This window comes from Dipteris shenzhenensis, chromosome 9 (genome assembly GCF_047967505.1).
Source record: "Dipteris shenzhenensis isolate YYH24624 ecotype China chromosome 9, Dip_SZ_1.0, whole genome shotgun sequence".
NCBI classification, from domain to species: domain Eukaryota; kingdom Viridiplantae; phylum Streptophyta; class Polypodiopsida; order Gleicheniales; family Dipteridaceae; genus Dipteris; species Dipteris shenzhenensis.
Window position 1 is genome coordinate 14,000,674 of NC_141604.1, and position 22,484 is coordinate 14,023,157.

General features: G+C 46.0%; 1 protein-coding gene and 1 pseudogene across 1 annotated transcript in view; one reads left to right on the plus strand and one right to left on the minus strand.

The window, feature by feature from the left end:
• The first annotated feature begins 424 nt into the window (after positions 1 to 424).
• LOC147898237 (uncharacterized) overlaps positions 425 to 22,484 on the plus strand; it is a 29,311-nt gene continuing 7,251 nt past the window's right edge. Inside the window, exons 1-3 of the mRNA XM_087379404.1 lie at positions 425 to 1,096; positions 1,307 to 1,394; positions 22,344 to 22,435. Of these exons, the coding sequence (XP_087235530.1) occupies positions 738 to 1,096; positions 1,307 to 1,394; positions 22,344 to 22,435 (539 nt within the window). The 5' untranslated portion in view covers positions 425 to 737. The remainder of the gene's footprint in view (positions 1,097 to 1,306; positions 1,395 to 22,343; positions 22,436 to 22,484) is intronic.
• LOC147898238 (uncharacterized) lies at positions 5,659 to 7,228 on the minus strand (annotated as a pseudogene).

Genomic DNA, 22,484 nt, shown 5'->3' on the forward strand with positions numbered 1-22,484 from the left:
GTTGTGTGGAAACTCTGCTCTCCCATGGTTGCCGTGCAATTGACGCCATTTTGCCTAAGGTTGGTTTCACACACATCTGCCGCCCACTCGTGAAAAACTCATTTGGGCACTATGGTATTTCACACACGGGCGGACCACAGGGCAAATTCCATAAACGGGATTGGATGAGAAAGAAGATGGGCCCTAGAGCATTTTGTGGTTGTTTGCACTGTGGGCGGTCGGCCTGTCTAGGCCGGGTGGAAAAAAATCCAATGGACAAGAAGTTTCACCAATGGATTTGTGCCATCAAAGCCGAATGTCCGCCCCTTCACGCTACCTGGTCTGTTTGGTGTGTGAAACCAGCCTAAGCATGTCTGAGGGAGGAGAAGTTTTGTTCCCTCGAAGTTGTGGGGCAACAGAAAAGTCAATGAAACCAGGATGGGTTTTGGAAAACCACTAGTGGTATTTGGTAGACTGGACTTGGAGTCGACTAAGAGAAGACGGAGCTAAAGTCCACGAACCAAACTTCAAAGCAACAGAATACAGCATTGTTCTCAAACATCTAAAGACAGTTTCTCTGAAAACTTTGGACAGAGCAGGAACGGAAGACAAACCGCATCGCCCATTTGACAAGGAAGAGTTATTTCTCCCCTTTTCATAGATACCAGCTGCATCTGTTGAATTGCATCACAGCAATTACGCTTTTTGTACATTAGCAGTTTGTGGGTTCTGCGAGCAGCTGCCTCCATCTTTGGCCGATGGCGGAGGGGTTGGGTAAACGCCACTCAAGAGCAGCAGCAGCAGCAGTGCGGCGAGATCCCTTGGCATCCGAAAAATCCCCTCGTGTTTCCACCCCTTCTTCAGCCCCTGCCCTGTCTATCAAATCCTCAGCCTTGATTTTTGGAATACTGTGCCTGCTGCCTTACCTTTACCTCTTCTTTGTGCTGGAACTCGATCAGGGCCTGAAGAGAGCAATTTACATCAATTTCGTAATGAGTGTGCTGGGTCTTGTGGCTACTGTGACGTTCATACCTGTAGCTTCGAAGTACGTAATCAAGAAAAACATGTTTGGCTATGACATCAACAAAAGAGGCTCCCCCGCCGGACTTGTGCAAGTGTGAGAATGCTCTACCATTTCTGAAGAAGAAATCGCTACTCCCAAAGCAAGCTTTTCAAACTGTAATTTCCTGGGATCGTGGAAGCCATGTTAAATCAGGGTTGCTCGTGCTTTCGATTTAGCAGTCGGCGATTGCATAATCTTTTCAAATGGTCTACCAATACTAGTGTTTAACTTGATCTGCTCTGACAAGGAATTTGTTGGGAACAGGCCAGAGTCCCTGGGCTTGGTATCAGGCATCGTGTATCTGGTCGTGATAATTCTCTTTCAGCATTTTTACTTCACTCCAGAATCAGCTGTATGTACAACTTTCAGCCTTGCTCTGTTTTCGAATTCTGTACTTAAACTGATCAATGATTCTGTGTCTTACTTCATTATCTGTTCACTATTCATGATAAGATCTTTAGAGGATCGAAAAAATCTAAGGGCTTTTGCTATTGCTTTCTTTATAAGATTATGAAAGTGACGTTTTTTGGAATCAGAGGCCCTGTTGATTGGCTTCATGATGAGGAGGGAGATGCGAGTTGTGTAAGGTTGAGCATTAAGGTGCCCTACATGGGACGAGTATGGATAGCATGTAGGAAAGCTGTGGTAATCGTATGTATTATACTGGCTTCTTGCGTCCAAATCAGGGAAAAGTCTCTCTTATGATCCTTATGCGTTTTAAAAGTTTTGAACATTAAGGTGCCCTACCTGGTCATCGGTCATATGAAGAGTAGTTTTGCAGTGAGTGTTGACCTCTGAACAGAATGTCCAGAATCAAAACAATATAATGTCTGACGTATCATCACTTGACAATGAGATCTCATGAAACTTCTATTGCTCGGGAGGCTAGAGAGGTAATGGGGTGATTGTGAGAATAAAAGTCAAAAGTCTTCTCACTTCCTGCAGACTATGGAAGGTACCTTCATGAAATCCCAAGCAGTGGCGTCAGGTGCTGCAGCGGTAGCACCAAATGCGGCATTGTTGCAGTCATGGGAAGAGCACGATGCAGATGCGGTTGCAGTGCTCATTCAGACCACGAAGGATGAAGGAAATGGCTATGGAGCTTGGCGAAGAAACATGAGAAAGATGAAACGGCATGGCAACACAACTTGATTGATTTATCCATATGATGAAGCCTCATATCTAGGCTGAGATTACGATGTGTATACATTATCAGTGGGATCATCATGAGAATTTCTAGATCCACAACCACCTGATGATCCTCTCCATGAATCTCTCAATCAATCACACCTACCTCTCACCTGTCAATCACACCGACCTGGACCACACACACACACACATTTTTTGGGGGTGAAACACACTCTTTTTTAGTGAAACCCATATGGTGAAACACACACACACACACACACACACACACGTGCACGCGCTCTGAAACCCAACAAACCCACCCCCCTTTGGAGAGAAGGTGAAGATGTTTTGGGAGAACCTTCAATCACCATGGTGATTTGGGCTCAGTTTTGCAATCATGTGACACGAAAGAACACAATGATGCCAACATAAAAAACTGAGAGTCATGACATCCTACATCTGTCTACCCCTCCCCTTCCCCCCTTCCCCCTGTATTGCTCTAGGCAAGGTATATGAAAAGACTGATGGAGCCTTTTATAATAAGAAGGCTAAAAAAACAACATAGTTTATTACAATCATTTTTTGGGGATTGCCCAGGTAGACTACGTTTGACTCACATTATCAATCTAAAATGCCCAATGAATATCTATCTCATCATGAAGAGATAGATTAGAGAATGTAGCAATGAAGGCTTTTTTTTCAGTCGTCGGGGAAGGTTCTTATTCCTCCTCCTCATCTTGTTCTGCTAGAAGATTTGCCTGCTCTTGGATTATTTTCTAGCCCTCTTCTTAAAGCATCTATCCCAGTTTCTTACAGAAACTATACTTGAATGGCTTGCCAATTGTCCTTGCTTTCATTTTAGAGAATAATTTTTTTTTTTGACTCGAGCATGACTCCAGCTTTTTCTGTGATTCGTCGATCTTCATTGATTATATTTGCTACCATCTCATCATATGCCATTCCTCTGGCTACTCTTAGTACTGCAAGTACTTCATTGTATTTTTGCAATATTTTTAATGCTGGAAAGCAGGACTGCCTTTTGATCATCTTCATCAACTTTTGCCTTGAGGGCAGCAAGTTGTTGAAGAGAGAGCCTACAGTGCTTAAATGTTCATTTCGAGTATCATTTTCTTTCGTCTTCAGATTGAACAATTTTTGCTTGAGGAACACCTTGGAGTTATTTATTTTGTTGCTGAAAAGGCTCTCCAGCTTCTCGCATACTTCATGAGCTGTCCTGTCGAAATCCACATAATGGATAAGATTATCAAGCCAATGATTGCTAGTGCTTTGCTATTCCGATTCTCCCAAAAAGGGATTTTTTGGCTTTTCCTCTATGTCTCTGACGATGTCCCTTTTGTCATTGGAAGAAGGCAGATTTTAGTCTGCCATGCGGGAAGTTTCCTCCAAAAAACTCTTCCATGAGCATATTGCTCGTGTGTCTCCATGAATAAACACACTGTTGAGGGTGACATTGATAAGAAAGTAGGCAGAATATAGAGTGCACTGCTTTGCCAGAAGCACTGTAATGTGAAATGGAGTAGACAAGAAGTTTGCCAAAAGAGAATTCAGAAATGTCGATACAGGAGAGACAGGTCAAATGATGAATATAATAGTCGGGTGTACAGGATGCTTTGTCAGCGTTGAAGAGTAGTCAGATGGAAGTGACGACGTGAAAAACACGCGGTCAAGAGGTCGTCAAAGGGTCGGTGCATTCATGCTCATGGATGGTTTCGTATTCAGGTCGGCGGCTGATACAGGGCAAGTTCGAAGAAGAAGATTGCTAGGATAACAGAACAGTGTCTGGCCATCTAATTGACCATAGCACAACCTTGAGAGATGCCAAACGTTCAGCCAAGGTTAGATCCAGACACAGGGATTGTAGCAGTAGCCCATCACCAGCAGGTGGTGCATGTGGCAGCCAGTAGGCTGCCATGTTATCCACCATGGTGTCCAGTTGCGAGCATGGTAGTACACACTGCCCTACGACCATGTCAACAAGCATGGGTGGCAGTATTGTCTCAGGGCCTTTCAGGTCTGCAGCAGGGTTCAGGGCAGAACAGGGCCTTTCATAAGCCCAGATCCCGCCCCAGCCAGGTCGGTTGACCCACATACCAGGTGGAGTCTGTTAGATAACCTTTCAAGCTTTGATAAGCCATACTTTGCATTACTTTGTATTGGTCTTCTTTGATGACATTTTGGTGTACAGGAAGAATGTTTGGAAGTGGCATGGATGTGTCAGGAGGGAGAGTATAACCTTGTAACATGCAACGGTGAATGATCATGCAATGCACAGCAAGAACTTCTTTAAACGTTTGTGAGAGGCGTATGCGTATGCACCATAAGAGATAGAGAGAGTAGGGTTAGAGAGAGAATGTAAACGGCACCAAATTGGGTTCTTGTACCCATTGAGGGCCCCCCTCCCCAAATGGGGAACGATTTGCTTTATATCTTGGAGAACTGCAAAAAATACAACTGACACTCCTTTAGAGAGCTCCAGAGACAATTTTGAGGATGACCCTTCGATAGGGATAGCTGACCCACAAATGCCTGAGAAGCAACCCAAATCTGGACCAAGACCATGCTGCCCACATGGAAGATGTGGACCACTGTGCAAGGCTATTGAAGAGGCTTGTGCTGTCCCCTGGCATGCAGCAGAGCTGCGTGAGTGTGAGAGATGAAGGGAAGACGGAAATCTGAGAGTAATGGAAGGTAAGAGAGAGCTGAGATGTGAACTGAGAGCTGAGTGATAAGAGCTGCGAGTGAGCTCATAAAACTGTAAGTAGAGCTGCTGAAACAGACACCAAACCTTCTTCCATTTGCTGGTCCAAACCCCGGCTGTAGTGCTGGGTGTACTCCTCCCTTAGAGGCTGATCTGCACCTCTAACTCTTGCTGCTGTGCAACGGATCTCTGGAGGTGCACCAGGCTGCATTGGAGGGCTGGTTGAGCTGCTGGGAAGGCTAGAGCTGCGTGAGGAATGAGGGCTGCAGCCCCCCCTTTATATATGGGGCTGCGGGGTGAGCCAACCAGCCCCAAACTGGCCGACTTTCTAGTCAGTTGGTTTGGGCTGGCTGGTTGGGCCCTTTGCCCCATAAAAGGCAGCCTAGGGAGGGGCATAGGGCAGCCTATAGAGGCAGCCCTTCCCCCAGTCCATTCTCCCTTGATGGGAGCTCATTGGTCCAGCCCTGAGGGGGCCCTTCTGGGCTCCTATCCTAGGCTAAGACCTAGACCTACCTAGAACCCTAAGATGGAAACCCTAACTTACTGTTCTCTAGTGGTGGGTACAAGTAAACAAGGACTGCCTTTCCGACTTGACCTAAGCCTGAGAGATTGATCTATGTAGCTCGTGCCTGACTGTCCGCGGACAAGGGCTCACAATGGGGTCACGGTATATGAAAAAATATCCTATCATAGGAACTATTTGTACTTTGTCGATGAAGCCAGTTGTCACCTTGCACCCAAGTGCAGGGGTGCATGTGACATTCCCTCCTTAACTTGGCGGTAGGGACATGGCCTTCAAGTAGTCCGCCAATATTTGCGGGAACTCCTGGAAGAAACTTTTGTCTAGCCACACCGCCTCATGGGTTCCTCGATCTCGAAACTTCGTGTAGAATTCGCAGATCCGCCGTCTTGACCCATGCTTCCATTTGTGGAGGAGAATCTGCTTTGGCTCAATGACTTCTGCCTCGTCGATCACCTCAGGCTGCTGCTCATCAGAGATATCGCAAAGTGCTGGCCCAATATGTGGCTTCAACCATGCCACGTGAAAGACATTATGCATCGTCTAGCTTTCTGGTAACCTCAGCTTCATAGAGACACCGTTGATCTTCTTAATGATGGGGAATGGTCCGAAACTTGTGAAGGATAATCTAGGGCATCGCTTGCCCACCTGTTTTAGCCTTTGCTGTATAATCCTCAGATAAACCCAATCACCCTCTTTATAATTGACATCTCGTCAGGACTTATTGGCTTGGCGCGTGTATGTTGCTTGAGCTTTGGCGAGGCGGTCTTTAACTGACTCCATGATCTCAGCCATGGATTTTGTAGTTTTGTTGGCTTCGAGGGATGGTGATATCATCTTGGTGAGGAGTGAAGAGAACCTCTTGCTGAAAGCATCTTCAAACGGGGTACGCCCAATACTTGAAGAGTAGGTATCGTTCAATATGTCCTGTACTAATGGAAGGTACTGCTTCCACGTGGACTGCGAAGCATGACAATACGATTTTAGTACATGAAAAGCCAACGCCAACTGGTTGTATACCTCTAATTGCCCGTTGGTTTGCGGATAAAATGTGTTGGACATCCGGAGCTTGGTGCCAAAGTTTTCGAACATAGCCCTCCAAAAGTGTGAGGTGAATTTGGAATCTCAATGGTCTGTGGCAATCCTCCAATCGGGTACCAATACTTGCTAAATAAGCGGGCTATGTCCTCTGCACTGGCTGTCTGCTTGCATGGAATAAGAATACAAAATTTACTAAACTGATCAACAATTGTTAGACATTGAGTATTTTGCGTATCTGTAGATGAAGGAAGGGGTCCCACAAAATCCATTGTGATGTCTCAGAAAGGACCTTCGGGGATTCGTAAGGGCTGAAGCAATGTTGCCATCTTCTGATGGGACACGTTTACCTTTTGGCAGATTTGGCATCTCTGCACATAGCTATATACATCCTTGCGCATTTTAGGCCAGTAAAAATTATCGCTCTAGCTTCTCCAATGTACTGTTGATACCTCGATGGCCACATGTGAGGGCTTCATGGTCATCATGGAGTAGAGCCTGCCGCATGTGTTTGAGCACACAAAGTCTTTTCTTATAGAATAACCGTCCATCTTTGAATTGAATAATGGCTGGGCGCAAGAGTTAAGGCAAATTGATATTGAGTGCCAAACTTTGCGGAGTCCGCATACTGTGTTTTCATAAAGCCAAGGTCCTTCCCTTTAATCTCTAATACAGTGGCCTTTTCAATGGTTTGAATGGAGGCTTTCTTGCTGGGAACGTTGTTGACGAGGTTGTTCTTACCAGGGACATACTGAATCATGCCCCCAAACTGTTGGAACATTTGATTCCATCAGGATTGCCAGTCGTTCACTGGGAGTTGGGCATAGACGTTACTACTTTAAGGCTTGGTGGTCTGTCTTGATTGTGAAGGTCCCTCCATAGAGGAACGGCTTCCGAGTGTTTTAATGCTTGGATAACGTCGAGTAATTCTCTGTCGTAGACTGAGTATTTTTTTTGGTGTAGGATTAAGCTTTTGCTGTATATGCCATGGGTCTTTCTTCTTGTTGTAAGACTGCCCCGATGGCTACATTGCTGGCATCGGTGATAACTAGGAATGGATCATCCAATAATGCAATCTTCATTATTGAAGTTGTTGTGGCCAACTGTTGTAGGTCATGGAAGGCTTGGATAGAATTGATTATCGCACAAAGCTGTAGAGCTTTCTGCACATCCTGTGTATGCTACTCCGCTGTAACTGAGAAGATTAAGATATCATCTAGAAAGGTGAACATGCACACTTCTATATACTCATCGAACACTCGGTCATCATCTTGTTAAATGTTGGTGGTGCATTTTTGAGACCAAAGGGCATGACTGTGAACTCCTAATGAGCTCGCTCTGTCCTGAACGCTGTCTTTGGGATGTCAGTGTCGAAGATGCGGACTTGGTGGTAACGGCTCTTAAGGCCTATCTTGGAAAAATACGTAGCACCGTTGAAGCATTCTAAGATATACTCTATGCAGGACATGGGAAATTTATCGCTGATGGTGATTTCGTTGAGTGCCTTGTAGGCTAACACATAGTCATGCCGACTTATCCTTTTTTTGGACAAATAGAATTGGAGCCACAAAAGGTGACGAGGATGGTTGGATAAACCCAGCACGTAAAAGTTGTGTGAGCTGCTGTGTAAGAAATCCTAGATTTACTATATGTAGAAATGTCTAAGGAACAGAAAGGAGACTAAAATAGAAGAGAACAAGGAATATTTGTATTGCTTGAGTGTCTGTAGCGTATCATCCATACAGTTGGGCCTCTCTTATATAGAGAGTGAAGAGTCACACATGAAAAGGTGTGTACTCCAAAGTGCATGTGCATGAAGAGGTGTGTACCCCTTGTGAAGGGTGTGACCCTTGATGAGAGGGTACATTACAATGGGAGGGTCTCTTCAATAGAATGTCTCTTGTGAAGGGTTGTGCCTCATAGGAAGTGTCCCGTCGAAAGGGCATACCCTTCCACAAGTGTCCATTCATTAAACCATCCATTAGTCTAAGGTATAGAGAAAAGAATACGTCGCAGATTGTGACATCCCCTCCCACTCAAAATAAGACCCTGGTGGAGATAATGAACTGATGTAGAAAATATCACGGTAAATTCTGAAAATACTGCTGTAAAGTGTCAGGATACTGTTGTAAGCCTTCATCAGATTGCCAAGTAGCGTTGGAGTCGTCCAGATCTCGCCAAAGAACAAGGAATTCCGTGATAAGTCGATGTCGAGTCTCTCGCTGTCGATGGTCCAGAATACGCTCAGGAATAAGGAGAACATAATCGTCTTCGATTTCTGGGACATAATCACCTGCAGGAGGAACTGCTTCATCGCCTGGAATGTACGTCTTTAGCCAAGAAATATGAAATGTCAGATGGATTTTACCCCATGATGGTGGTAATTCCAATTTGTAACTTAAAGGTGAATATTTCTTAACGATCTGGAAAGGTCCATAGTATCTTGGTCGCAACTTAGGAATCACAGACTTAACCGTCTTGTAGCAATGTGGGGCTACAAATAATAGCACCATGTCACCAGTTTCAAATTCTAGGTGACGTCTATGTTTGTTAGCGGACTGTTGATACCGCTCTTGCGATTTTCGCATATGATCCCTGACTTGGAATAGAATGTCTTGCATTTCTTGAACCAGTTGATCAGCTAGGGCCACTCGATGTTGAAGTACAAAATTCGTTGGTACAATCGGAGTGTGTCCATAAGCTGCTTGGAATGGAGGCATGCTGATGGCACTATGGAAAGAGTTATTATAAGTGGTAGATACTCTTCCCAAGCTGGTAGGCGTGACTGAATATAATGTCGGAGCATTTCTTCCAGAACTTGGTTGACTCTTTCAGTCTGTCCATCTGATTCTGGGTGGTAGGCTGAACTGAACAGTAGAGTTGTACCCAAAGATTCGAACAGTGAAATCCAAAAGTGACTGTTAAACTTAGGATCTCTGTCGGATACGATATTCTTGGGCAATCCATGGTGTCGGAAGATGTGTTGTATGAAGAGTTTGGCGATGTCCAGAGCCTGTGCACTTCTTTTGCAAGCAACAAATTGTGCCATTTTGGACAATTGATCAACAATTACTATAATCTGAGTGTTACCTTGGGAGGATCGTGGTAGTGTTGTAATGAAATCCATGGAAATACTTTCCCACCTTTCAGCCTGTGCACTTCTTTTGCAAGCAACAAATTGTGCCATTTTGGACAATTGATCAACAATTACCATAATCTGAGTATTACCTTGGGAGGATCGTGGTAGTGTTGTAATGAAATCCATGGAAATACTTTCCCACCTTTCAGTTGGAACTGGAAGAGGCTGAAGAAGTCCTGGTGAAAGTCGTTGGCTTGCTTTCATTTGTTGACAAGATAAGCAAGATGTAACCATTTTGATGACGTTGCTTTTCATTTGGAGGCCAGTAGTATATTGCACTAAGTAACCTATAAGTCTTGTTGATGCCTGGATGGGCAGCATAAGGAATACATGATGCTCTTTTAACAAAAGACGTCGAACATCCTTGTCATGTGGTACACAGATGCGATCTTGATAATATAGAAGGTCGTCCGTATAAGAATAGGATGAGAAAATCTTCTGTTCGAAAGTCGAAGGTTGATCTTTCGAAAGAACTTGTACTGTTGTGCCGAAGTCTTTATCATTGAGATACTTCCCTTTGAATGAATTCGGAACATTCACAGATAATGTAGAGATTACCATAGCTGATGCTAGAGTTAACCTGCTGAGAGCCTCTGCAACTACATTGCATAGTCCCGGAATGTACTCAATGGTCATGTGAAAGTTGGCCAGAAACTCAACCCAGCGTGCTTGTCGAGCGTTCATGACTGGCTGAGTAAAGATATACTTTAGAGAATGATGGTCTGTCTTGACCACCAAGTCGGCTCCCATGAGATAATGTTTCCAAGAGCGATAAGCATGTACAATGGCAAGAAACTCCTTATTATAAACCGGGTATCGGGTTTGGATATCGGAATGTTTATGGCTGTCAAAAGCAATAACTCTGCCTTCTTGCATCAAGAATGCTCTTGTAGCGATGTCAGAAGTGTCGTTCATGACCTCAAATGGAAGGTTTGGGTCAGCAATAGCCATAACTCGTGTGGTAGTGAGTGCTTGCTTGAGTTGTTGGAAACTATACTCTGTTTCGAGAAGCCACTGAAAAACAGTTGTGCTTTTCAATAATTCCGACATAGGAGCTGCGATCTTGGAAAACTGATAGACCTTTGTATGGTAGAAGTTTGCCAATTCGAGAAAAGAGCGGACATCATGAACATTCTTAGGAGTAGGCCAGTTTTGGATTACCTTGACCTTCTTGGGATCCACAGAGATGCCTTGAGCTGAAATAACATGTCCCAAATATTCGAGTTGGGTCTTGAAGAACTCACTCTTCTCAACGTTGATGTAGAGAGAATTTGCGTGGAGAATTTCAAAAACTTGGTGTTGTTTGTGCTCATGTAGGAATCTGCTGAAAACGAGGATGTGATCGAGGTAAACGATGACGAATTTATCGAGGAAAGGGCTGAAGATGTTGTTCATTAGTGTCATGAATGTGGCCGGGGCATTGTTTAACCCAAAAGGCATGACCAAACATTCATAGTGTCCATACTTTGTTCGAAAAGCTGTCTTGTACTCATTGCCTTCTCGTATGCGAATTTGATGATAACCTGAACAAAGATCAATCTTTGAGAATTGTGTTGCGTGTAGAAGTTGATCGAAGAGTTCATCGATGCGAGGCAATGGATACTTGTTTTTGATAGTGAGCTTGTTGAGGGCTCGGTAGTCAATGCAGAGGCGCATTGACTTATTCTTTTTTCCCACAAGTAGTACAGGAGATCTGAAAGGGTTGCGACTGGGCTGAACGTGACCTTTGTCGAGTAGTTCGGTCACCTGTCTTTGGATTTCTTCATTTTGAGTGTAAGAAACCCGATAAGGAGGTTTCGACGGTGGATTACTGCCGGGAATAAGTTCGATTGGGTGATCCACTGGTCGTCGAGGTGGTAACTGCTTTGGCAATTTCTATGGACAAATATCCAGGTAGGGCTGGAAAAAAGGTTGGTTGAGGTACTCAGGAGGATCCTTTGTTGGTGTCTCCTCACTGTTGTAACCAACATAAGTGAAGTCTCTACTTGACGTTTACGAACCCACTTCTTTACTTGTAGGTTTGAGGCAACTGGGGTTGAAGGAGAGTCCCTAGAACCAGTTAGCTCAATAAGCTTTCCCTGGTGGACAAACTGGATAGTATGGCTGCGAAAACTGATTGATGGATCATAGTTGTAGAGCCACTGTTGTCCGAGTATGACATCGTACCGAGAAAGAGGCATGATGTCGAAGTTCAACTTGTCCGTATAATGTTGGATGCGAAAAGACAAGTTTTTGATCCTGGTGTTGCACAAGAAGGTAGTTCCATTTGCGAGTTCAATCTGATAGTCCATGGGACTAGGACTGGTGGTCAACCGAAGTTTTTCGACCATAGAACTAGCTAGGAAGTTATGAGAGCAGCCACTATTGATGAGGACAGTGACCGTTGTTCCACGAATCAATCCTTGGTGGACACAAAGTACTTGAGTGGCCAAGGAAGGTTCGAGGTTGCTGGCAAGGCTCATGTGGATGGTATTTGCCATTCGAACAGCTTTGCCTTTCTTGTCTTGTGCTGGGGTAGCATCTTTTGTTTGGGAAGTGCTAGGTTCCATATTGGAATTTTGCTTTGGTTGCTTGGGACAATCGAACCATCTATGGTCGCCCGTATAGATGTTACAAAGTCCTTTTGTGTTGGAGTTGTTCTTCTTGTTAGTGGCCGCACCTTTATGTTGGTGATGACGGTCATGACTTTGTGAAGAGGAAGAGGCGTGATCCTTGGAGGAGTGCTTCTGTTGGGATCCAGCATACGATTTCTGAGACTTGTGGGTTTCTTGAGACTATCGTTGACCTTGATTACCGGAGTTTTTTGTGAACTTGGGGTTATCTTGAGGGCGAGCACCTTTGGCCATAGTAGAGTTCTGTGTTCTATTAGAACTCTTATAGGATGTGGTCCAAATCACTGGAAGGGCACGTGACACAGAAGACCCACGATGCAAAAGCTCCGAAATGGTCTGGTTGTGCAATCTGAACACGATATTGTGTGATAGATGATGCCTGAGGTGTCCTTGAAGGGACTGGGGCATTACCATGGGTTTCCATGGTTTAAGGAGGGGGCTTTCATTTGCTGTAATTTGATAATGAGCAGCAAATAACAATATGAAAGAGAATCCTTAGAAATAGAATGGAAAGAATCCACCTGGAATAGATTAGATCTGCCAGACTGTGCTGAAAAGCGTGTACCAGCGGTGGGCTTCGGGCTGGAAAAAGTACAGCATCAATTGCGAGTTGAAGGAGGTCCTGATGTCGAGTTGGTAGAAGACAATAGTCAGGCTTCAAATTTCGAAATTAGGGTTTGCTGTAGAGGGAGGCGATTCAGTGACCAAACAGTCCGGTTGTGGGCAGAAATATGTCGCCAACAATAGCACGATCAACCAGTTGGGGCTCGATCTGTTGATAGAGGCGAGTTTTTCTTGTACAAGAGGGGCTGGCTGAAGGGATTTGCTGGACAGCAAGGCCTCTGTTCGCAGGCTGAGATGGCGAGGTGAAGAGATAGAGCAGGCTGTGCAGAGATTGGCATCAGGCTGTCACTCTTCAGAGGCGATGGAACACATCCATGGCTGAGCAAAGGCTGGCGAACAGATTCAGAAGGCTGAGGGCATGATTGGCATGACTATGGAAGGCCGCCAAAGGCTGAGCAAAGCCTGCAAACAGAAATCGGCAAGCTTGACGTGGGCTGGCAAGCAGAAATCGGCAAGGGAGGGGCAGAATTGGCATGATAGACTGTACGGAGCAGCATGCACAACTTTCAAGAAGAGGGCACGACTTACGAGACGCCAAAAGCCGATTTGCGAAGGCTGCAATAACTGCTAGGCCTTGCTTTTCCCAAAAATTAAAGGTTGGGTTACTTGAACGCAAGGGTAATCTTGGGTTGGGCCTTAGGTTTAGGGCTGGTTGCCCTTTTTAGGCCCTCTAGGTACCCTTTTGTAGGGTAGTGCTTGGTGCCAAAGGGTGTGCCTATTCTAAGGGGTGTGACCCTTGGAATAGGTGTACCTTTTCATGAAGGGGTGTAACCCTGTTTTAAAGAGGGGTGTCCCCACACGAAAATATGTGTCCTTTTTTCCACGATGGGGTGTGTCCCTTGGGTAAGGAGTCAAAAACTCTTCATCAAAAGATGTGTCCGATGGTGGAAAAGGTGCGTCCCTTGGTTTTGGGACAGCCCAAGCACATCAAAAGACACGATTTTTGTCGTGTCCATTCACATCAACTCGTGATGTGAGGGAGATGGAGAGGCCACTGATGACTTTAGGTGGGGTTGGTGCTAAAAAATTTTACGCTCATTCTCTCCATCTCTTCCATGCACAACGTGCGTGGATATCCTTCTAGTTGAAAAAGATGTATCAGATAGGCGCTAGAAGGTGAGGGGCATTTCCTACAGGCAGGAGCGAAATTTGCTCTGATACCACTTTAAGAAATCCTAGATTTACTATATTTAGAAATGTGCTGAGGAATAGAAAGGAGATTGAAATAGTAGAGAACAAGGAATATTCGTATTGCGTGTCTGTAGTGTATTATCCATATAGTTGGGCCTCTCTTATATAGAGAGTGAAGAGTCACACATGAAAAGGTGTGTACTCCAAAGTGTATGTGCATGAAGAGGTGTGTACCCCTTGTGAAGGGTGTGACCCTTGATGAAAGGGAGTGTCTCTTCAATAGAATGTCTCTTGTGAAGGGTTGTGCCTCATAGGAAGTGTCCCGTCGAAAGGGCATACCCTTCCACAAGTGTCCATTCATTAAACCATCCATAAGTCTAAGGTATAGTCGAAAGGGCATACCCTTCCACAAGTGTCCATTCATTAAACCATCCATAAGTCTAAGGTATAGAGAAAAGAATACGTCATAGATCGTGACATGCTGTTCTAACTCTGCCTCCATAGTCTTGGATAATCTGTAAGGAAACATATTGGGAGGCGTTGAGTCTAGGGCTGATTCAATCTGATGGTCCTCGGTCTATGAGACAGAAGTTGTGGTGGAAGATCATCTTGGAGCATAATATCTTGGAACTCTTGGATTAGATTGGCCATGGCCGGCCCAAAAGGAGGAAATGGCTGCATTGAATTGAGCTGACAGTGGACATACACCCATACGCATATGGTGCCTTTGTGAACAGCACGAGTTGCTTGGATGTGGGAGATCAGTGGGATTCTAGGAATGCTTCTGTCCCTGTGGATGATGGCTGGCTCAGGTAGTCCTTCTAGAATAGTGATGGAATCTTGTTGCCAATCGGGTACAGGGATATCGGAACCACCAAATACCTAGAATCATGTCGCAACCTAAAAGAGGTGTGAGTATGAAGTCACGTTGGAAAGAGTGTTGGAAAGGTCACCTCCCCATGTGTAAGCCCCCATATGAGGAGGGCATGGGCGTGGTGAACCTAGTGTTTGAGAGAAGGCCACATGGGCAGCACTATGGCTGCCATGGGGGTAGAGATCAGAGAAAGAGAAAAGAAAGACAGGGCTCTGTCAAACGGGCAGCACCTCACATCAAAAGTAGAGAGGAGGGTACCGGGCTGATTTGCAGGAGCATAAGGCGGAGCAGAGGACAGAAGCAGGGACCCAAGAGGAGAGGCGTCTCATGGTGGGATTCTACTGCAGCAGAGGCGCACACGTGCGGGGCAGGATTGGGGCCTGCACAAGGGCCTGTGGATGCTGGAACAGCTGCAGCGAAGGGCAGCCTAGCAGCAGCCCAAAAGGGGGACCAGCCAACCAAGTCGGCTAGGGGGAGGAAAGGAACCGACCAGCCGTCGGCCATTTAAGGCTGCTGGGTTGGTAGGTTTTCCCAGCCCTTTAGAAGCTCTTGGGAATCTACTTCCACGGATAGAGGATAGTGCCTTTGCGAGAAGGAGGGTGACTCAGATTCAGTCAGGTGCGTTCAGAGTTCTAGTCTACGGAAGGTTGACTTTGTTCGACTTTGCTGTGTGGTTTAGCAGCAGAGATGTCGATCTCTTTAGCCTCTTCAGCCCTTGCCCTCCCTTCCTCCTCCCCCAGATTTCTTTCTTTCACCACCCCTAACTTTGGAGAGTCTGGAAAACTGCTTGGGACAAACTACCCGATTTGGAAGGTGAAGATCCGGAGTCATCTAGTGGCTCGAAAGATGTGGAAATTGACAACGAGGGTGGAGGTGAAGCCAGAGGATATGGTGGACAAACAGGGGAAGATACTCATGCCAGTAGACTGAGAGGAGCTTGAAGCTAGGGAAGACAGAGATACCCATGCCCTAGCATTGATCATAGGGACTACGGCGGATTCTGTGCTTCCTCACATCTAGATGGCCGAGACGTCAGTAGAGGCGTGGGTAATTTAGAGGATTTGTATGAGACAAACAACACATCCTGGATCTTGCTTCTTCAGCATTAGCTCTACAACCTGGATATGGATGAGGGAGATTCGGTACATGACCACTTGATGAAGGTCAAGGTGGTGAGGGATCAACTAGCATCAGTTGGTCAGAAAGTGGACTCGTGCCATTTGGCCTTGATGGCACTGAGGAGGCTACCTGGTAGTTTCAAAAGCTTTGTAACGATTGTGACAGCAGGACAGAGGACCAAACCTTTGACTTTTGAGGAGTTAGGTCCATTACTGCTACAGGAAGAAGCTAGGAAGAAGCTCTACAACAACGACAAAGATGACAAGGCGCTGCTGGCGAAGGTTTACGTTGGCAAAGGAAAGGGCAAGCCTAACGGTGGCAAGTCCAAGAAGGATGACTCTGATGACGAGGACACTTCCCAAGAGGAAGCAGAAGAAGTGCTTCTATTGTGACATGCCAGGTCATTTTGCAAAGGATTGCAAAAAGAAGAATGCTGATCAGAAAAACCAGAGGAAGGAGTCCGACTCAGATTCAGAGGGTGACACAGAAGCTAAAGCTAATGTGATAAACGAAGAGTTGTTCTTGGTGACATCTCCGTGTGATACTGAGGTCAGATATGTTGACCTAGAAACCACAGTGATGATGTCTGACATTGAGATGTGGGTCGACGAGGAGTCAGAGACCTTTATGAAGGTGAAGGACAGCATGGAGTGCTTGATATCTTCCAGGTGCGTGGCTGTTGATACTGACACAAGGGTGGATTCCATGGAGTGCCGTGGGGTTTCATGTTCAAATGGATGCTATACTTCAGAAGGGGACAATACATGATTACACATGCTATTGGTATGTGCCTCGATGAGGTGCATGGTTTTCTTTCAGAGCAAGCACACATGCAATACGACGATTTGGTATGTACTGGATGTTCTTCATTTGAGCCTTTATAGCATGCTGTGGAGAGACTCTGCTCTTCATTTGTCTCATGTAATGCGAGATTGGAAGGAATTGGCCTTCTTCGAAGGCAGAAGGGGAAGTGTGGGTGCTTCTTCAAATCTCGGACACAGATTGCTGGAAGGTGATGGACAAGGTGTATTGAAGCCAGAAGAGTACCTGCTTGAGTGCTCAGTGAGAGTTCGTGGTCCAGGTTATTTGGAAATATTCCTTTGTTGCGGACCTTGCCAAAGGAAGGACGGGCCGAAACAGACCCTTAGAGTACGGTGCCTGGAAGACTCCAGGTTGTTTACTCATTATGAGGGGGACAATTGGAAGATTGTGATGGCTGGATTGCTCGAGTTCGAAGGCGGGAATGTGGCTGAAGGTGTTGGTGCCAGGAGGTGCTAACAGAGATGGACTTGTGTACCAGGATGGTGTGCGGAAGCGGAACCAGACCTGGTGGAGCTGGAGCCACTGGATGAAAAGCCAGGAAAAGATTTCGACATCGAAGTGTTTCAGAGGACTACGACTTGGGAGGCACTGCAGCATCGTCATCGACATGTTGGCATCAGGCCGAGATGTGTCGGTGAGAGGGGGTGTTGGAAAGGTCACCTCCCCATCTGTAAGCCCCCATATGAGGAGAGCATTGGGGGGGTGAACCTAGTGTCTGAGAGAAGGCCACATGGGCATCACTTTGGCTGCCATGGGGGCAGAGATCAGAGAAAGAGAAAAGAAAGAAAGGGGGCTGGCAAACGGGCAGCACCTCACATCAAAAGAAGAGAGGAGGGTACCTGGCTGATCTGTAGGAGCATAAGGTGGAGCAGAGGACAGCAGCAGGGACCCAAGAGGAGAGGCGTCTCATGGCGGGATGCTGCAGCAGCAGAGGCGCACACGTGCGGGGCAGGATTGGGGCCTGCACAAGGGCCTGTGGATGCTGGAACAGCTGCAGCAAAGGGCAGCCTAGCAGCAGCCCAAAAGGGCCTGGCTCAGGCCCTTTTATAGGGCTGGTTGGACCAGCCAACCAAGTTGGCCAGGGGGAGGAAGAGAACCGACCAGCAGTCGGCCATTAAAGGCTGCTGGGTCGGTGGTTTTCCCAGCCTTTGGGGGCCTATAAAAGGAGGGCCTCCAAGCCCTCATTCATCATTCTCTGGAGCAGCCTTCACACAAGCAGCAGGAGCAGTCTTCTACCCATCTTGGAGCCTATACTTTGGAGGACCAAGAGACCTAGAGAAGCTGCAGACGGAGCTTGAAGGGTTGCCCACCTAGGCTGATCTATAGGCAGCAAGGTGGAGAGTATCATCCTGGACAGAAAGTCTACCGATGCTCGAGGTGGAGCACGCGGACTCGAGTCTAGAGATAACCGGCAGATAGGAGAAGGACCTTGTGGTAAGATTAGAGGACCACACCATTGGTGGGACTCTGGATCTCTCTCTTTTATATTGTGTCCTTAGCTTTGGATGGAAATATATTATTTTGGTGTCTTCTATATCTGGCTGGTTCATTGTCTATTGATGAGTCTGCACATCTATCCTATGCACATAAGTTTAAGAAGTTTGTGATTCCACACCCCATACCACACTGTGTGAGCTCCTGGGCTATTCTATTAGTCTTTCGCTGTGCGTACCCTTTGTTGGTCGATTTCTAACAAAGAGGTCTTTCGAACTGAGAAAGAAAAATTTTCGGCCTTGTGTGTGATGAGTGCATAGCTCAGGTGTGAACCCGTCCATTGCAAGCTCATGAGGCACTAAAGTGTACCCTATCTTTTTGGCGAGCTGGGGGAAGATATCGTCTTCTGAACTCCCCGTGCCAAATAAGATAACAAATCATTCTCCTTTAGCCGTACCATAGGCTTTGATGAGGGCTTTATTTTGCTCGTCGAGCATGCCCTTTATTTTGCTCGTCGAGCATGCCCTCCTTCTTACCTTCAAAGATCACTGAGGGTACGGTGTTCAAAGTAGGTAGAATTGCGTTTGTAGTTGTGGTAGGTGGAGCGGGGAGTGCCAAAGCAGTGGGGACGATAGAAGTTGGCGCTTTCGCAGCCTTTTTGGCCAACCATTTTGGGCAATCCTTCTTTCCATGCCCAGCAATGTGGTGGCAATGGAAACAACGGTGCTCCGCGTGGTATTGCTTCTGTTCGTCGGGATGTTCGCATCCTCCCGTAATGGCCGCCTTAGCTTTTTCATCTGTAGTCATCTTGGGCTTAGGCTCCTTTTTCTGACCAATTGATTGCTGGTTGTCCTTTTGAAAGCTATTGTCCTTTGTCTGAGGGCCTTTACTCGTTGGGTTTGTGGACTACTGCAGGGCTTTGGCTCCTGGTTGGACCTGCTTAGGTTTTTCCTCGTTCAACATCATTTCTTGTTTCTGAGCCAAGGTATGCACACACTCGTAAGTGAGCGGGTCGAAATTACGGACAGGGAATCGAATGTTAGAGTCCAACTCCCTTATGAATTGCTTGAGCTTGTTGTCTCTCGAACACGCCTAGGGTAATCACCTAATTACTATAGGTTAATACGTGTAGACCATTCTGGGCTAGGCAAGAGATCTCCTCTTCCAAATTCAGCAAGTACTCAGGTGGCAGAAACCAAGCTTTGAGGTCAATTACAAACGTATCCGACTTAAAACTAGTGACGTAAGTGTTGGGATTCGTATAGGATTCAGACCAATGCTGCCATCAAGGCACCGCTTCACCGGTCAGATGAGGGGCGGCTAGGTGGACTTTGTCTTGTTTGTCTTGAATACGAGCTAATGGAAAATGAGCTACAAATTTATGAATAAATTGTAAAATGGCTGAGTGGTCGCACTGACAATCGTATTTTGTGAAATTTGGAGTGGACCGTGTTAGTGGAGTAGCCTTTGGTGTGCACCTCAGGAGGAAGCAGTGCTCATGCTAGCCTGCATAGTAGCCAACATCTGTTTTTTTGGAGCAACATAGCTTCCTAGTTGAGTCGGTGCTGCTTCTCGGATTGGGCCATCTCGTCAGGCCGAAGTGCCACCTCTTGTTTGCGCTCCTCGCGCATCAGCAAGAGCAGTCCTTCAAATTCTTCTGGTTTGTCCTCTGTATTTTTTTCTTCTTCGAGCTGTTTATGCATTTCCTCCACCTGCCTGTCTTTTGTGCCCAACTGCCATGAAGTTTCTCCAAGCTGGGCCAGGAGGAGTCTATTTCGTTCCATGAGCTTCTCTTACATTGCTTGAGTGCTTGGTGTAAGCGTACTTTCTTTATCTTCCTGGTAGTCGAAGCTGTGCTCTTCTTCTCTCTACTGCTCCATGATGTTGGCCTGTGTGTCCTTTCCGGATCTCAACAAGACCATGCACTTGCGGTAGTCAAGTTGGATTACTGACCGAAGCTCTGATACCAATGTAACATGCAATGGTGAATGATCGTTTAATTTGCAGCAAGACCTTCTTTAAACCTTTTTGCAAGGCATAGGATTAGGGAGAGAATGTAGATTGGGTCCCTGTACCCACCAAGGACCCTTCTCCCCAAATGGGGAAGAATTTGCTTTATATCTTGGAGAACTGCAAAAGAATACAAGTGACACTCCTTTAGAGAGCTCGAGAGACAACTCTGAGGATGACCCTTTGATACGGAGAGCTGACCCACAAATGCCTGAGAAGCAACTCAAATCTGGACCAAGACCATGCTGCCCACACGGAAGATGTGGACCACTATGCAAGGCTATTGAAGAGGCTTGTGCTGTCCCCGGGCATGCAGCGGAGCTGCGTAAGTGTAAGAGATGAAGGGAAGACGGAAATCTGAGAGTAATGGAAGCTAAGAGGGAGCTGAGATGTAAATTGAGAGCTGAGTGATAATAGCTGTGAGTGAGCTGAGAAAAGTGTAAAAGAAACTGGCTGCTGAAGTAGACACCAAACCTTCTTCCGTTTGCTTGTCCAAATCCCGGCTGTAGTGCTGCGTGTACTCTTCCCTCAGAGGCTGATCTGCACTGCTAACTCTTGCTGCTGTGCAGGGGATCTCTGGAGGTGCACCGGGCTGCACTGGGAGGCTGGTGCTGATTGAGGAATGAGGGCTGCAGCCCCCCCTGTATAAAGGGGGCTGTGGGGTGAGCCAACCAGCCCCAAACTGGCCGACTTTCTAGTTGGTTGGTTTGGGCTGGCTGGTTGGGCCCTTTGCCCCATAAAAGGAAGCCTAGGGAGGGGCACATGGCCCTATAAAGGCAGCCCTTCCCCCAGCCCATTCTCCCTTTATGGGAGCTCATTGGTCCAGCCTTGAGGGGGCCCTTCTGGGCTCCTATCCTAGGCTGAGACCTAGACCTACCTAGAACCCTAAGACGGAAACACTAACCTACTGTTCTCCAGTGGGTACTAGTGAACAAGGACTGACTTTCTGACTTGACCTAAGGCTGAGAGAGTGACCTACGTAGCTCGTGCTTGACTGTCCCTGGACAAGGGCTCAATATGGGGTCACGGCATAGGAATCCTGCAGCTCTACATAATGGTACAGACCAGGTGATATCAGCTCCGGAAACTAGTTTTTCTAAACGTTTGCATTTGCAGGTGAGGTGGAAGGGCGGCTGGTGGTATCACCAAAGAGCCTCCTCACTGAAAATAGCCACAATCATTGACAAACATTACCATTCTCTCTATCAACATGTCCGAGAGCATCGCAAATGCAAGCCTTACAGATCCCATGCATGTAGACAACTGCTCTACTAACCCCTGAAACCAATAGCATCATCCCTCTGGAGATGCCATGACCTTGAAAGTTATTGTCCTTGACATAATCGTTTGTGAAATTTGACCTAGGATAGATTCCTTTCCTGCATAACATCGAATTGTTTTTGATAGAGGAGATACATCGAATTATAATAATTACTTTTAATCTGAAATTTAGATAGAGGCGCCATTTCTTCGATGCATGTTTGTGGCTAGCAGTTCCTTATCATGCATGACAAATGAAATCTCATAGTCCACATCTACAAGCATTACCATCACTATAAAAGGTACAGTAAAACCTGCCTATACTAATAAAGGAGCTGTAATAACAGCTGTTTTCATCTTTTCAAAGCTAGACTCTGCCAATACAATTCTCGTTTCTAAACAAGCTGATAAGTGCTGCTGCAATCTTTCAATAATAATAGCTGGCATGTATGTAATAAAATGGACAATTCAAGCTGGTCTATATTTCAAGGTACTCTCCATTCTTTAACTGCTTCAATTTTCTTTGAACCACTTTAAGGCCACTTTGGGTATGAAAGACTAAGGCCACTTTGGGTATGAAAGACTAAGGCCACTTTGGTGATAGTATGAAAGACAATCACATTTTGCCCAGTTTATCAAAAGGTTTGTCACATGCACCCTTGTACTTAGGTGCAAGGTGACAAAACTTGCTTACCTTGCAGCAAACTTGCTTCATCCACAAAGTCCAAATAGTTCCTATGATAGAATAACTTTCAATGACACTTTACGATGCTTGTTTGAAGGCTTGATTTTTGTTTAGGATCAAGCCCTGTTAATTATTTTGGTTCAAACTTGGCAAGTCTCTGAAAATATTTTTTCCTTTACAATGCAGTGGCTTGTGGAGTATAATGCAGCCCTTGCATCCATATGTTTCATGATTTTCCTGGGTTTCATGGATGACGTACTTGATATTCCATGGCGAGTGTATGTTTTCTGACTATATTCAGTTACTGCATTTATTAGCATGCAGAAT